At 43.4% G+C, this 15,790-nt stretch overlaps 1 protein-coding gene across 9 annotated transcripts in view; it reads left to right on the forward strand.

Annotated features, from left to right (window-relative positions):
- Positions 1-15,790, forward strand: part of pcbp4 (poly(rC) binding protein 4) — a 186,907-nt gene that overhangs the window by 90,602 nt on the left and 80,515 nt on the right. For 7 of the 9 annotated variants that reach the window (XM_063473306.1, XM_063473307.1, XM_063473312.1 and 4 more), the window contains 3 exons: positions 12,558-12,887; positions 14,130-14,153; positions 15,298-15,330. The exons of 1 other annotated variant lie outside the window; for it this stretch is intronic. In XM_063473306.1, the coding sequence (XP_063329376.1) occupies positions 12,750-12,887; positions 14,130-14,153; positions 15,298-15,330 (195 nt within the window). In that variant the 5' untranslated portion in view covers positions 12,558-12,749. Of the gene's footprint in view, positions 1-12,557; positions 12,888-14,129; positions 14,154-15,297; positions 15,331-15,790 lie in introns of those variants that run through there. One more of the 9 variants, XM_063473314.1, reaches the window with a different exon arrangement.

Raw genomic sequence — 15,790 nt, forward strand, 5'->3', positions numbered from 1 at the left:
AGCACAGCCTCAGGCATCTTTCTGCTAACTGTTGCTCACTCCACTTTAGCAGTGTGTTTGGGTTTTCCTCACTCTTATAAATGTCCTACACAGTGTAAACATGCATGCACAGCAAGCACGTGTTTGTACTTAATGCATATGAAGGATAAATACAGGAAACCTTCATGGTGTTCGGGTAAAGTGCGAACACCATCTTTCTGGCACCGTTGTATTTTTCACTCTGTTGTATATAGCATTTGTATTCTATTTTTATCCTATTGTATATTTTATTCTATTTTATTCTACTGTATATAGTATTCTATTTTTATTCTATTCTGTACAGTTGTGTACTGTATTTATTCTTATTTTATTTTATTCTAATTGTCCTTCATAACTTTTGCACTGTCCACTTCCTGCTGTGACACAACAAATTTCCCACGTGTGGGACTAATAAAGGTCATCTTATCTTATCTTATTCACAAATCTGTACACAAACCACACTGCTTTCACTTATTGCAGCAGTGTGTCAACACACTCATCGACTAAAACATTAAAACATTGCATTGTTCTGCTGCGTCCTGGTGCGTGCGTGCTGTGCCACCAAACACAGCCTAGAATCAGTGCCACACCCTGATGCAGCTGCTTCGCTTCGGTCTGTTGCATCCTCATCTTTAAATCTTTTTGGAACCCAAAAAAACTGCTCTAATGGTTTAATGTTTACTTTGGAAGATGCATCGTATGCAACGCATATGTGCTAGTTGGAGTTACAGTAAAGACATCCTGGAAATTCACTCATCAAAACTGCAGAGTTAAATAAACAGCAAGCCGTAGTTTTTGTTCGCTAATTGCATTAAAGGCATGTTGGGATGGTGAGCTGTAGGGAACAGTAGGGAACAGTGGGCAGTTACAGCTCCTTGCTTGAAGCTCCCTCGTTTTTCTTTTATCTTAAACAGGGGTCTCAAACTCCTGGCCCGGGGACCTCTCACAGCCTGCGTCACCCCTACCTTCGGCCCTTATTTACATATTAAGTCAGCCATTCTTTCCAAAGAGCAGATATGAGGGTGTCAGCAGCTGTGCAGAGATGCAGTGATAAACCAACCCGGCTCTCCTCTGCAACACTGTTCTGCTGCAGATCCCTCGTGTTTCTGTTTGCAGTCGGTCTGCGCTCCTCTTATTCAGTCTTTTTGTGCGTCTTCCCAGTGTCCTGTGTTTCTGTCGCACTCCTGGAGCACATGCACAATCGTTGCAGTGATTGCTGTCACTCCCCTCGGCATCATATCCGTGGAGTTGCTGCTCGCCTTTGTAGAAACTCCTCAGAAACGCGATTCGGGCTGTTTTACTTGCTGTGCAGTTGAGTCAGCAGCATCATTTTCTTTCTCATACTGTGACCTGCGTTCCTCTTTCGCTCCCTGCAATCATCACGTACATTAACAGACAAATTATGCCATTCCTCACATCGTCTTACAGAAGCCACGCCGCTCTCTTCAGATCACAATTACAGAGCAGAATAAATGTATGCATCCTCACGGTTGGGGGAGATTTATGTGTAAGCCTCGCAGGCTGCTGCTAGCCTTTGTAATATAAGACTTGTGGCCCAGAAAAAAAAACAAAGCGCGTATCTGTTTAAAGGGAGCAGCGCCGATGTCAGCCGGGCGCCGCGGCTCGTTCACAGTTGCGCTGAGGATTTGGATCAGCTTTCAGGGTCCGAGGGCTGCGCACGCTGCTGAAAGTTGTCTGGGATTATTTAAACGTCTAATTCAGGAAGAGACTTTTAAAGATGAACGGCCGCTGTTTTATGCAGCCGTGAAACAAATACGCTTATTTCCCCTCGTGTCTTAGTATCTGCGAACTCTTCCTTCATTCAAATTATAATTACACCGACAGAAGAGATCAAGTTTGTGTTTTAGATCTGCTGTGTGTGTGTGTGTGTGTGTGTGTGTGTGTGTGTGTGTGTGTGTGTGTGTGTGTGTGTGTGTGTAGCATCACTGAGCTTCAGACACAATTCATTCTCATCACCATCCGTTACTAATTCACTGCTGCTTCTGTTGTTTCCTCTCTGCTTGGAATTAAAGTAATTTGGATGCTGTGTGTGTGTGTGTGTGTGTGTGTGTGTGTGTGTGTGTGTGTGTGTGTGTGTGTGTGTGTGTGTGTGTGTGTGTGTGTGTGTGTGTGTGTGAGATATGTCACTTTCTGGACTTTCAGCCAGTGAAGTGCATGTATATCCTTTTAATGTCCAGGCTATGTTTGCCACTATGTATGAGCCAGGCAGAGTCAACTCTGTGTGTGTGTGTGTGTTTTCTCTAAGCCTAGCTGAGTGTAAGTGGCTTTGGCAGCCTGTGTATGCAGGCAGCACGTTTTCTGCTCTATTTGTGTCTGAGTTTGTGTGTTTGCATGAGCGTGCATGTTATTGTAAGCATCTGCACACATTTTGCTTTTGATCTTCTGCATGTACACGTGTGTGTGTTTCTGCTAAACATTAACTAAATATGACAAGGTCACTGCTGTCATTTACCTGTCTCTCACACACACACATAGGCAGCCTGACATGTATAAACATGTAAAGCAGACGAGTCTCTTCATAGAAATACACACACACACACACACACACACACACACACACACACACACACACACACACACACACAGCATGTAAATGTTAAGCTCACTATGTAAATACTCTTTAGGGTGGATTTGTTTGTGAGACCCAGCCACGAAAACCCCGACTGGACCAAACCAACCTCAGCTGTCATCACTGCCTCCTTTGTTGTGCAGACTGTGCTCACAGATCGTTTTGTAGATGGAAACATTTAGAAAAGACAGAAATGGAGAGAGATTCTTGGCTGTACAGAGAAAACATGCACATGAGTGTTTTTTTTTGTTTAATTTAAACCTTTTAAAAATGACTTTTTGATACAGCAATAAAAAGAAATAAAGGTCAGCAGATGTGAACCTGATATCCAAACCTAAAGTGAACATGATCAAACAAATACACACAAAAACACACAACTCCAAGTCAAAGACTAAGAGTGTGCAGCGTCGCAGCCTGAAGGCCACGCCTCAGTGCAGCGGAGCGACGAGGAGAACGCTCGATGTTTCTTCAGGAATCGCGAGGTGGTTGTTTCGGGATGAGGCTGTCGGCGCTGACGACGGCTGTAACGTTCTGAAGTATCTGAGAGAGAACATTGAGAGCAAAGCACCTGAACTGTGGCGCGTGCCAGCATGTGCCCACTCGCTTTAAGCCCACACCGACACAGTTGTCGTTCCCCGCTCACCCTGCCTGCCGGATTTGGCTCACGTCAACTTCCTCCTCTTCCCTGAAATGAACTTCAAGTTGCTGTGTTTTTATCCAGCACCCACACTCGGTGCATCAGGAGACTCTGGCCTGTAGTTGGAGCAGGGGATCAAACCACACACCTCACCATCACTGATGGAAATAATTTCCTGAACATCCCTGAGCTGTAAAAGCCGGTTTTATTTGTAGCTGTGTGCTGTGACTCTACGTGTCACTTTTACCCTAAAACTTGAGCAAACGTGGCCTCTGCAGTTGTATTTTTAGCAATCAAACCGCTAACCCTGCCAATAATTTTAACCAAAAGTGAGTCACAGATGCAGAATGCATTAAATAAGGGGGGAGTTTGTCTCTCTTGTGGCAGCTGTCTGCAGATTCTATTTTAGGGTTTGTGGTACCATCGCAGCTCGGCTGTAGCCGTGGCATCCTGGCTGCGCTGTTTATTACAGTGTTAGCAGGAGCATCCTAGCATTACCCCGTCCTTGTAATCACAGTGATTATCAACACAAGAGACTTATGGCACAAAATGACCTCTCTCTCTGCTGCTCGCCCACTTCCTCTCCTCCTCAGTTTGAGTGAACAGCTGAAATTTAAATCTTCTCCTCCTGTCTCAAAGCCCCACCCTCCTCTTTCTCTCTGCCCCCCGGGGATGGCGGGGTGGCGGGGGGAGAGCTCTCCTCCTCTCCATAGATTCTGTGGTCTGGAAATAGAGACTGGTGTCACCCGCACTCACATAGGAAGGCAATGATGTCAGCCTCTCTCTTACACACACACACACACACACTGGTAATGATGTCACTACCTGACCATCCCAACCATGACATCATCTTCTGGTGCCACTCAAACGGTTTTCTGTATAAAAATATAGCAGCTGCCTCGTGTGGGCGCAGTAACATGCAGATTAGTGTGTAAACTGATACAAGGAACATTAAATAAAACGACAACTGTAATAATGTTGCTCTTGATTCTTGTAATTTATGTCGGGATTAGTGCTGTTTGTGTACTGTGACTTTGTAGAGTAGTTATTTACTCGTCTTCTCTCAAATGTGCACATGTTGACCTCCTTGTCTCCTTGTTTACATTATACTTCATCCTCTTGATGAAAGATCGTCCTTGATGACAGAGAGAGAATATTTGTCAGGACGGAGAAGGAAAGAAATCAGGAGGCAGCAGAAGCAGCAGGTTTAGGATAAAAGCCCGACTTTAACCTTGCATGATAAGAAGTGTTACTAACCCTCACAACAGGACGACATCTGCAACAGTGACAGGATTCATTCTTACCATAAACCTGCTGCAGGGTCCTGACTCAGGGTCCTGGTGTTTGACATCCTGACAACTGCTGAGCATGTTGCTTCTCTTCTTTTTCTTTACATTACAGAAGCTAGTGGACTAGAAAGGTGGTTTAACTAAACTGGATTAACTGGCTAAGTTCAAAATATTGATATCCACTGACATGGGAAAATTTTCTATGTCATCAAGGTAATAAAGACCATCCATCCGTTTGCTTCTGTGCATCCAGTTCAGGGTCGAGGGAGCCTGGAGCCTGTCCAAGCCTTCGAGAGGCAGGGTGTGTGTGTGCGTGTGTGCGTGTGTGTGTGTTTGAGGAAGTGAGTCCATGACTTCAGCAACAAAACCACACAAAGATACACAGTCGCAGGGAGAGGCAGTTTTCTGTCTCTTCTCTGATTTTACAAGCAGCTCGTCCTTGACGTTGCAGTTGACCAACAATGTGATTTAAATCAGCCGGCTGCTGCTTTAATCCAATCAGCTTTAAGGAATGAGTTGCGAGCTCAGCGTTTAATCCAATCAGTATTTAGAAATGAGTTGTTGCTGGCCAGAATCAATCAGGCCTGCCCACCTGATAATCAAATTCAATACAGTGATTTAGCTTATGTCCCTGAAACGTATTCAGAGTGTGTTCTGCCTCCTCGTTTTGTCTCTGATTTCCTCCCCCGCCTCTTTCTCTTCTTCTCGCCCAGGATTTGTTTGAGTGCTTTTCTTCCCGTTTCCTCCTTTTTCGTCACTTTTCTTTCTTTTCTGTGTGTGTGTTCATGCACACGCCGACTTCCTGTTTCTCTCTATTTGTTTCTTTCGGAACAATTTCCTTGTCTTGTGTTGGAGACTGATATGAAAGGCGGCTTTGCCTGATGAGTCCAGTGGGAAAGCAGTTGGAGGAGAAAAGGAGGGCAGCGTGTTGATGTATCAGGGTATAATTTGAGAGACAAGTCCTGGATTTCATCTGCAGTATTGTTCTGAAACAATAGTGCAGAGAGAGGGAAGAGTCCACTACATGTGTATAAGATGCTGCACAAATATGATCGCAGTCATGATAAATCTCATTTTTGGCATGTGCAAGGTTTTTGACAGACTCGTGGTCTTTGTTCCAGTTCTTATTGGAAAAAATGTTTTCGTTTTTCTAAAAAGGGGAAAACGGATGATGGTGGTTTTGTTTCCAACATCCAAATTTAATCTGTGCAATCCAAGAAAAATATGACCAGCCTGCCAAACTTAACTGAGAGATAAGGCAACAGTTATTCAAAACAAGCACAGCTCACATTAATCATCTATGCTGAAGCTTTTCCATTTATGTTGCTAACAGTGTTATCTGTTGGCTTATGTATGTTTATATTTTGAAATCTCAGTGTCACCATGTTGGTTTAGCCAGAAATGACCACATTTCTGACCACACAACAGAGATCAACTAATGCTCGCTAGCTTCATCTGTGACCTCTGTGGCTGCACCATACAAACCGAAAAAATGCTGAAATTTCTTCTTCTCGGATGATTTTAATACCATACCATACCATATTGTTGGCACAAACGGTCCAGTTCAGGGACTTCAGTTATCTGAGGTGAAGCTTAGCAGACCGCTAGCAGCTACAACCGCCTGCGTCACCATCCATCTGTTAGTCAGAGGCCACACCCCTATGTATAAGCTTTAATTGCAGCAGGTGAGTTATAAAGGCTGTAAAGTTAAACACGAGGGTGTGAGGACCGACTCCGTTTTGGAGCCAGCATTAGAAGAACTGCAGTTATTGAAACTTTTGTGTTGGCATCGGGAGATTGTTGCTCGGTTTTGACAAGTTTGCTGAATTTTCACTCGCATTCATGCCAGCCTTCTTTTCTACTTTCAGTTCAGTTTTATTTATATAGCTCCAAATAACAACATCAGTCTGCTCGAGGCGTTTTACATCATAAAGTTCTGCAACAATTGGACAAGACAGAAAAATATTGTTGAAATTTCAGCACTGAGCAACGTCAGCCAGAGAAGGAGACTCCTGCAAAACCACAAGATGAACATGTTTTTCTGCCATTCAGGGTTTTATAAAACTGATTCTAAACACAGTTAATCAGTAATTTATTTGCATTTAACTGGCTTCTCCACAGGCGTAACATCTCCTATTGGCTCTGGGGAACATTATTATTTTTACCTTTACTACCATGGCATGCCCAAACAAGCCTCTCTCTCTCTATCTCACTGTCTCTCACTCATACACACTGTGTAAGTGCTAAAACAGCAATAATCCAGGTTTAAATCAGCACCATGGACAGCAGCTGCTGTCAGAGGTCGGGTTTACGTGTCTTCACGTGACAGAGGGCAAAGGTCAGGAAGTACAATAATGTGCTTCCCAGCAGAACTGTCGGGCTTATTTTTATAAAACGACTGAGTATACGTTTGCAACTAAAATAAAGCTCATAGGGAAAATGTTCGCTGCATTTAAAATGATGCTTTTGTTCACAAAGTAGAACCTCGATTTAAACACATGATGAAACTTTTATAATCTGTTTGACTTAATGCAGCCAGTGTATACATGCCATGGAATGAACTGTGACCGCACCCCCGTGTCCTCCTGCCTCTAGCTGTGCTGTTGCAAGTCAGGCATTTGAGTTACTTCCCCAGTGAATAACAGTTCATTAATGAGATTAAATTTTGTATGTCTGGGAGAATTTGAATAATGTGCAGTGTGAAGTAGAAATCAAACTGATGCATTACATCTCTGTTGATCCATCGGCTGAGAGAAGAAATGCAGTTTCTTTATCCGCAAACTTTTTGAGTATCACATTTTTAATGCAGATCAAGTCAAAAAGGCCTGAAACGGTTTTCCTTCATCCTTCAAAGTCATTCCATAAATACTGAAGCTGGAAAACTGGCTTTTAATTCCTGAACCCCACTCAAGTGGATCAATCAGCAGCCGATCATTAGAGTAACTAATCCCTTTAAAATGTAATCATTTTAAATCTGTTGTTAATGTGCTTTCTGTTTGAACGGGCTTAATGACTCTGCCGTCTTATGTTTTGTGTGTTTTGATATTTTCAGTGGGTTGTTATGACGTACAACTCTGTTTAAGTAATATCAACAAAGCGGGTTTATCAGGATACAAATGGATTTATTTTTGATACATAGTCTTTAATCTCAAATATAAATAAAAGTATAAACACATTTTCAGCACACTTGAACATGTTTCACACAACAAATAATTTTTTTCCTGATATAAGTACAATTAAAGTTGCAGTAAACATTTTATTATGTATTTCAAGCACCCATCTTTTAGTTTGTCCTTCCAAACAAATCTGTTGGCCCATTTCTGTGTCTGGCTTCTTTGTCTTGAAAAGCATATAAAGACAGATTGTTGCATTTAGGCATCAGATCCACAATGGGAACAAACAGACTAATCAAAATTATTACTTTCCTCTGTGATTGCAGAGCTCCAGCTCAGCAGTTATCGTAGCTACAGCACAAACTGTGTCTCTACAAGGCCAAAGTTCAGCAGCATTGCACAGCGCCGGCTGTGGACGCTGTGTTTGTGTAACGGAGGAAGAAAGCAGAGCAAAATCTTCTTCTTCCTCTCACATTACGACAGGATGTACAAAAGGATGTGTCCGTCTCTGTGTGTGATTGACCATCATCATCGCTCGCCATCAATCATGTGATTTTTATCTTTCACATTTACCTGCAAGATCTACTTTCACAGTGTTATTTATTTTGGACAGTTGTTGTATCCACATGCTGTTTAATCCTTTGTTTCCTGTTGTGTCTCCTGCTCCAGCGCCGCATGCTCGTGTGGGTGTTTGTACGGTAGCTGGAAACTCTGACTGTTTTTAAACGACTCACACTTTATACATGTGTGACGTCACAGCCAATGGATTTTCATAAATCTGATCATTTCGGGTACACAACTCTGGCTGTGAGCAAAGAGGCTCCACCCACTTGTAGTTTGTGAGCCACGAGGCGTTTGGCATACAGGTGTGGTAGCCTTAAAGGGGAGGAAGCTCATACGATACGCTACGATAAAACGAGTCTATCGGTGAGTTAAAAGATGATGTTGACAGTGAGGCAGAGTTCCTCTTATGATGCTGAAAATGGAGATAACAGGACCGTTTAAGTAAAAGTAGCAGTAGCTCACTTTAAATGTTCTCCACCACAGGTGACAGTCCTGCATTTACAGGGTTACAGGTAAAAGACACATTATTAAATGAATCTACTTAAAGGACCAAAATATGTTTCCTGTATTTTTTACTCAAATATGCTGTTTTTTGGTGGAAACCAAAACCAACAAGCTCTTGTGGGCAGAGTTTAAAGTCACTGCCATAAACAAAGTTAATGTTTTTTCGTAGTTATGCCTGCATGTATTTATTTGCTATTCTTCTCACACCAGTCAGCAGTTTCATTGACAGTAGTTTAAATTGGTACATGCTCACTTGCTTTGCTAGCAGATATTTTGCTCACAGGAGTTCATTCCATGGATGCTGGTCACTACTTTGCTGCTAGCACCTTCCTGTTTGCAGCTTGGAGAATCTGTTTGTGTGTCGGTGCGGACCATCACCGCCACTTTGCCATCTTAGCAATAAGTCCAGTGCTTGTTTCTGGCAGCTGCTGCAGTCCAGGCTGGTGCCAATGAATGGATCATCAATAAATAAAAATACAAATAGAAGAGCAGAGAAGGAATTAAACTGACACTTTTTTCTTTTTTTTAAACTGTATGAAGGCGTAACATCGTTGTGCTGTGTAACATCCCTAATCAATGCATCTACAGTATGCTTCTCTGAGGTTATGAAATGGTAAAGCATTAGGTACAGAAATATAAATCCAGGTGGTTTTATGTCAAAAGAGGAGCCGCAGAAAATAAATATGAACAATTTTCCTCCTGGACAGCCGGGTAAACTCAGAGATGAGTCCCTAAAAGGTTACTGTGTGACCATCGTCCCCACAATGTCAGCAAAACAAGTAAAATCATACACACACTCTCTCAGTTCTGAGCTCATGCATGGCTGATTCATGGCTTATTCCCCCGAGTCCATTTCTACAAGGACAGGACCGTGTGTGTGTGTGTGTGTGTGTGTGTGTGTGTGTGGACAGACATGACTTGGAGGGGGATGGGTAGGCCTGGTTTTAACCCGGTACTGAAGCATCTGAAAGAACTTTAATAATTCATATGTTCTGTGTTCTTCATCTCTGTCCCTCTTCCTCACACACACTGTTCAGAGGAAAAAAAACCCCACTAAATCCACCCTTTCAAATGCATGCAGTCATGCAGCTGCACACTCTAGTCCACACGCGTGCCCGGCCTATCCAAGACGCTGCACAACAATACGCACAATTTCCACACAGAGGTTTTAATGGATGCGCAGATAAGCAAACACTCGACCTGTGCCGCCAATAACTGAATTCATGTGTAAACGATGTTTTGACAGCCACTCTTCTCGCTCCCCGGGAGGTCGTGTAAGCCGTCTCCTGCCATTTCTCCCCTCCCCCCACCTCCTTCTGCCACTCGCTATTATTTTAACTCTGTTTTCTCTCTCAGCACCTCTGTCCTCTGATTTGTTTCTCAAGTGTGCGTGTGTGTGTGTCAATGAGTGTTGCATTGTCATGAGATGCTGCTTGCTTTGCATGCCAAACAGCCTGCGTTACATTTGTGACCTACTTTGGCTCAGAGTGTGTATTTTTTATGAGAGTGGGAGATGCAGACGTGCAAATGGAGACGTGAGGCTCGCTGTTTGCATAGAAACACATTTAAAACTGCACAACGAGCCATCAGCACACGCACATGCACACAAACGTATGCCGATCATTTATACGCACCTTTTTATTCGTCTGCATACCTCGGGTTACCTACAGCGCTGGTTGGCATAGTGACAGATGCCTGAGTGTGTGTGTGTGTGTGTGTGTGTGTGTGTGTGTGTGTGTGTGTGTGTGTGAGCTCTCCAGACACAAACAGCAAAATCTGCTAAAAAAAACATACATGCTTACTCAAAAATGATCAAAGTGCAGCGTGTACATGCAATCATGTATGCAGCACGCATAGTTGCACATCTGTATACAACAAGGAGAATGCAGGAGTGGAGGAGGTCTCTCTTTCTCTGTTTTCCTTTCAGTTTTGTGTTAAAAGGAAACGCTTAAGTATCATCACGCTTGAGTGGCACTTCCACGGCCAGAAGCTTATTTAATTCAGCCCCCTAAGCTTTTTTTTTAACAGAGTTCCCAATTAATTTTTAAATTACAGCACAGACTTGTTGACTAGCTTCTGACACTTGAGAAATTATGTTAATTTCCACACTTCGCACGGCACCGGAGCCGGCTCGCTCACGCCGTGCTGCTGAGGATGTGGAATCAGTGAAACGCCTTGTTGGCCTCGTGGCTGCAGGGCCAAGAGTACTGCTGGTTTACAGCACAGAGACTGCGTTCGTTCAGAGCCACACTCGGCGCTGTGCTCCGACAGCACGAGTGGAAATGGGTGCGTAACAGTGTTTGTTGGAAGATTTAAAGTCGCTGCCCTCACACTCTGACCTTTACTTTTAATACTGCAACCTACTTTTATTTTCACAGCAACCTTTATTATCAGTTACTAATATAAATAGTTAAATTATTCTGTAAAAGTACTGGTTAGCATAACGAGGTAAATTAAAGGACGTTTTAAGGTGGTAAATGTTGACTGTTTATCTGCAAATTATAGTTAAGTTAAAATTTAGATTATTGGATAAAACAGATGTTGACAGAATTGTCTCACTTCAGATTCTTTTAATGCAAAAGGAGATTATGAAGACAGAAATTCACGTTTAAATATTCTGTTTGGTCTCAGCGACCCTTCTGTTCTGTAGGAATATAACCAGAACAGCCAGCTGAGCTGGTACCCTCGAGTTTTGCTCATTGACTGACACTTGATATTAGGAAATCTGTCTGCATTTAGAAATTAGACGGCAGTTGTTCACAAATGTTCGACAGTCTCTCTGAGAGCGACTATAGTCAGTCCAACAAAGAAGAAAGAAGAACCTGTGCAGTCGCCTTGCAGTGAAAAGTCATGAGTGTGCAACACCCTCGAGTCGTGACAAGCTGCAGAATGTGAAAGAACTTTTTGTCGATGCAGGGAGGTCTGTCCTGTTTTTACCCATGTGACTGAGCCATCAGGGTATTCTGAGTAAAGCGGTAGTTTAGTAAAGCCGAGTGTGTGCAGCGTTGGACGGGTTGTTTTTGACTGATCCTAGTTGGTGTAAGTTTGCTCGGCTAACGGGATCTCAGGATGGAGCCCTATTGTTCATAGTATTTTAATTTATGTAATAAAATATGGATGTTTGTTTGTCCTTGCATTGATATAGTATTGCTGTGCACTAACTCAGGTGATCCTATGCTGTGTCAGTAGTAGATGTGGACATCAGCATGTAGGAGGGCGTGCAGAGGGTTGGTCATAGAGGAGGATCAGATGGATAATCTGTTGTGGGGACCAAAGAAGGTGATGTGGAGCGTCCAGCACCTGAGTCAAATTAAGCACGGAGAAGAGAAACGCCCCAATTTATCACCCTATTTTAGGGTTTTCCTACATCTGTGGAAATTGCTTTAAAAACAGGATTTGGGGTTAAAAGTGTGCCTGAAATGAGAAAGAAGTTCAGTTTGAGGCCTCTCAAGGAAATCCTGTTTAACACAGTACTGCATGGTCTTAGGCTCCCTTTGTTGTTGTGTGTTTTTCTCAGAATTTCTGAATCTGTAGCTGCTGAGTCATATCTATCAACACCCATTACAGCAGCTCTTACACGCTGAAATGACTCGTTTCCTGTTGCGCTCTGTTTAGTAAGACGCTCTGGATTCAGTCATCAGAAGTGAGAGAATAATAAAAAGTCAATAAAGGCTGTTGCTCAGCAAATACTGATTATAAGAGGCTTACAAAAAAGTGCAGAATGATCCCAACATGCTGGTTTTAGTCTCATCGGGTCTAAATACAGACATTAACTGTGAGGGGGATGTGAAGTAGAAACAGTCACAAACTCAAACATCACTTTCTTGTCTGTCATACCACAGAAACCGGAGTAAGGATAGATCCCACCCCTGACGCCAGCTCCGCCCGCACAGCCCCTCCGTCCGACCCCAAACCCGACCTCCCCTTCCCCCTCTCGCAGCTCCAGGGCTCTCTGAGGGTTCCTTTCTGGGTTCTCCAAAGGGTTCTCTGTGGTGTTCTGTAGAGCTCCATACGCCTCGGGGCCTCAGACCTTCATGCGTCTCCCAGCAGCAGAGTCCACCCACACCTTCACCCACCACACCACCACCTCCTCTACCATGAGCTGTGAACAGGAGTTTGGAGACGGCGCCATGGGAGTCACGCTCACACTGCGCCTCCTCATGCATGGAAAGGTGAGCAAGACTGTTATTCATGTTAATTAGAGAGAAATAAAGGACATCGCAGGTTATGGTGCCGCTAGCAGCCAGAGAAAAGAACATGACATCAATAAATACTGAAAAATAATTACATTATAATAACATCATATCTCAGATGGAAATGATTCAGAACCTTTAAAAGGTCCCCAAATTTAACTTATAGAGAAAAAACTACCAATATAATAAACAGAATATTATTTTCTGGGGAACCAGGATGAGGTGAGGACGAGGCCAGCACAGACTGAAGCCTGTAAAGGGGTTACCCACACACTCACAGCACTGAGAAACACGGGGAGAACATGCAAACTCCACACAGAAGGATCCCGGCCTGATGGTGGAATCGATCTCAGGACCTTCTTGCTGTGCGGCAACAGTGCTAACCACCGTGCCACCGTGAAGAATTCAAAAGCCAATTTCCACAGTTTTGTTTTTAAATCCAGGCAAGATATTTATTTAAGCATTTAAGAAGGGGCAAAGCATGCAGCTCAATCAAATTAAAACACTTCACAGATCTTTAAACCAGCAAGTTGAGTAACTACAACTGAATTTGGAGAAAAGGGAAACCATAATTGTCTGGCCAGGTCAATTCTCTTCTCCCGGCCATGGAGAATCCCAACAGGAAGTAGTAAGCCTGTCCGAAGTCACCAAGTTTCCCTGAAGTTCACTATTCACCACGGCAGAATGAGCAAAGGTTTTATAAATTCAATCATCAGATTGCCGTTGCTCTGTGTTCCTGGACTCCATATTTTAGAATCCAAGCACAGAAACCTGAGAGCATTCCTCTCTTCCAGACGTCCCGTGTTCCCCAGGAAAAACAGTCCATTATTACCAAAACTTCATTTTTTATACTCTTTAAAATGTCTCTTCCACACTTGCTGAGAACACTGTTGCTTTCACATGGCTCGTTGTCCCAAGCTTCTCCTGTACACGGTTACCCCGCGGACCTCCTGTTCATAGCTCGTGTTATTAGAGCTCACATTATGTAAACTATATGAAGCTGGTGACACAAAAGAAAAATGCTTTGTGTTTTATGAAAATGAAAGTGTCAACACGATTAAATGTTGGCGCATAAACATATCTCAGCGCTGTCATGCTGCTCCACCTGAAGCAGGTATGCATGCATGTTCAAAACCTGAATTTTGATTGGCTACACGAGTCTGTTTGTTTTTAAATTTGAGGATAATGATTTTCTTGTTTGTGTTTTTTTTTTCTCTGCAGGAAGTAGGAAGCATCATCGGAAAGGTGAGTTAACGTTCCCTTCTATGCTCATCGTGTTACCCAGTATGAAAAAATTTGCTCTGCCAGGAAGTAAAAATCACTCAATCTGTGAAAAAGTCATTAAAATGAACTTAAGTGAAATTAAAAAAACATTAGAAATCCTCTAAAACCAACATCAAAGCCATCTTCAGGCTTTAGTTTTCTGAAATTTGCACGCCTCTCGTGATAACATTGGGCGTAATCCTTCTACATGATATGAAGTTGCCGTGAAATGTGCATTAACAGTGTGTAACATTTCCAGTCAGGCCGTGTCATTCGAGTCTGTACTTACTGAAAAGGCGCTGCTCTCGAGGGAAGCGAGTCCGTTTAAGCGTGGACGTGTTAAATAAAGCCCAGTAGGATTTTTGTCCAAATATATCACAGCTGAGCGAGGCGCGATAATGACCGCTGGCCCCCACGGCACATTCGCTAACCCACAATTGGGTCTGATATCCTTCACCCCCCCACCCACCCAGTCACTTCCAGTATGCGGCCTATTAGCTGTGACATAAAGATGGCATTAAGTTACATGATGGTTCTAGTTGGGTCGTGCCAGTCTGTAGTCACGGTGCAGGAGCTGCTCTCCGGGGCTTCTGCTAGCATTAAACAAGCCTGCCAGGCTGACGCCGGCTGAAGAAATCCTATCTGGTTTGGGCAGGCTCGGCCGACGAGGACGCGTGTCAGCAGAGATAAATGTTACACAGCTCAGAGCGCAGATATAAATATGATCCGTGTTAGCCCCGTTTGTTTATCACGCCGATGTTTTTCCGGAGCGAATTAGCAAACGTGTGTCACATTCACAGCATCGCACTGTCATACCTGTTAGCCGCCTAGCACACTGAGGAGCTCCACCAGTGAAGCTGCTCGGGGGCATCCCGCTGGCTGTTGATTAGTAGGCAGCGAGCGTCGCTGATTCGTTTTCCTCACCTGGATTTTTCAGTCACTCTTTCAGTAACAGTAGCTTATTCCTCACATGTAACTGCATCAACGATTTAAAAACACTGGAAAATGATCTTGTATGTATTTGATTGTGTTTGTGTTCTAAACTTGCTCAGATACTTGTCTAATACATCTTTATTAAGGACTCGGTACACTCGGAGATGACTGTCCTTCCTGTGTCTTTCCACAGAAAGGAGAAACGGTGAAGAGAATACGAGAAGAGGTAAGACTGACCTCATCTCCCATCACACGTGTTCATTCTTCTGTCATCCTCCTCTGTCTCCCATTAACCCATGACTGCCCTCTGAATGCAGCTCCTGCTAACTGCAGCGTGACTGTAAAGCACTGTGACACTGTGTCTTTAACTGAATCAGTGAGAAATAAGGAGTCATGATTATATATCCTGTTAGGGCTCCTTTCTGCTCAGACTTAACTGTAAATACAATAAAAAGGGGCTTTCATCTTCACCACAGCTGTGAGCAAGAATCCACCTCAAATATCTGAAGGTGTGTTTAGTATTTTTGGCGGCCTCCTGTGATGTTGCAGTTTGCACATTTAGCTGCTCTTTGCTGTCAGAAGTCTTTAAAATGATAGCGAGTGTACAGGGGAGGGGTTCCCCTGGAATCGGACCTCTCTGGCTTCCTGTCTGTTCGAGGAGACATCGAGCGTGACAAAGACACAAA

Source organism: Pelmatolapia mariae, linkage group LG5, assembly GCF_036321145.2.
Source record: "Pelmatolapia mariae isolate MD_Pm_ZW linkage group LG5, Pm_UMD_F_2, whole genome shotgun sequence".
NCBI classification, from domain to species: Eukaryota; Metazoa; Chordata; class Actinopteri; order Cichliformes; family Cichlidae; genus Pelmatolapia; species Pelmatolapia mariae.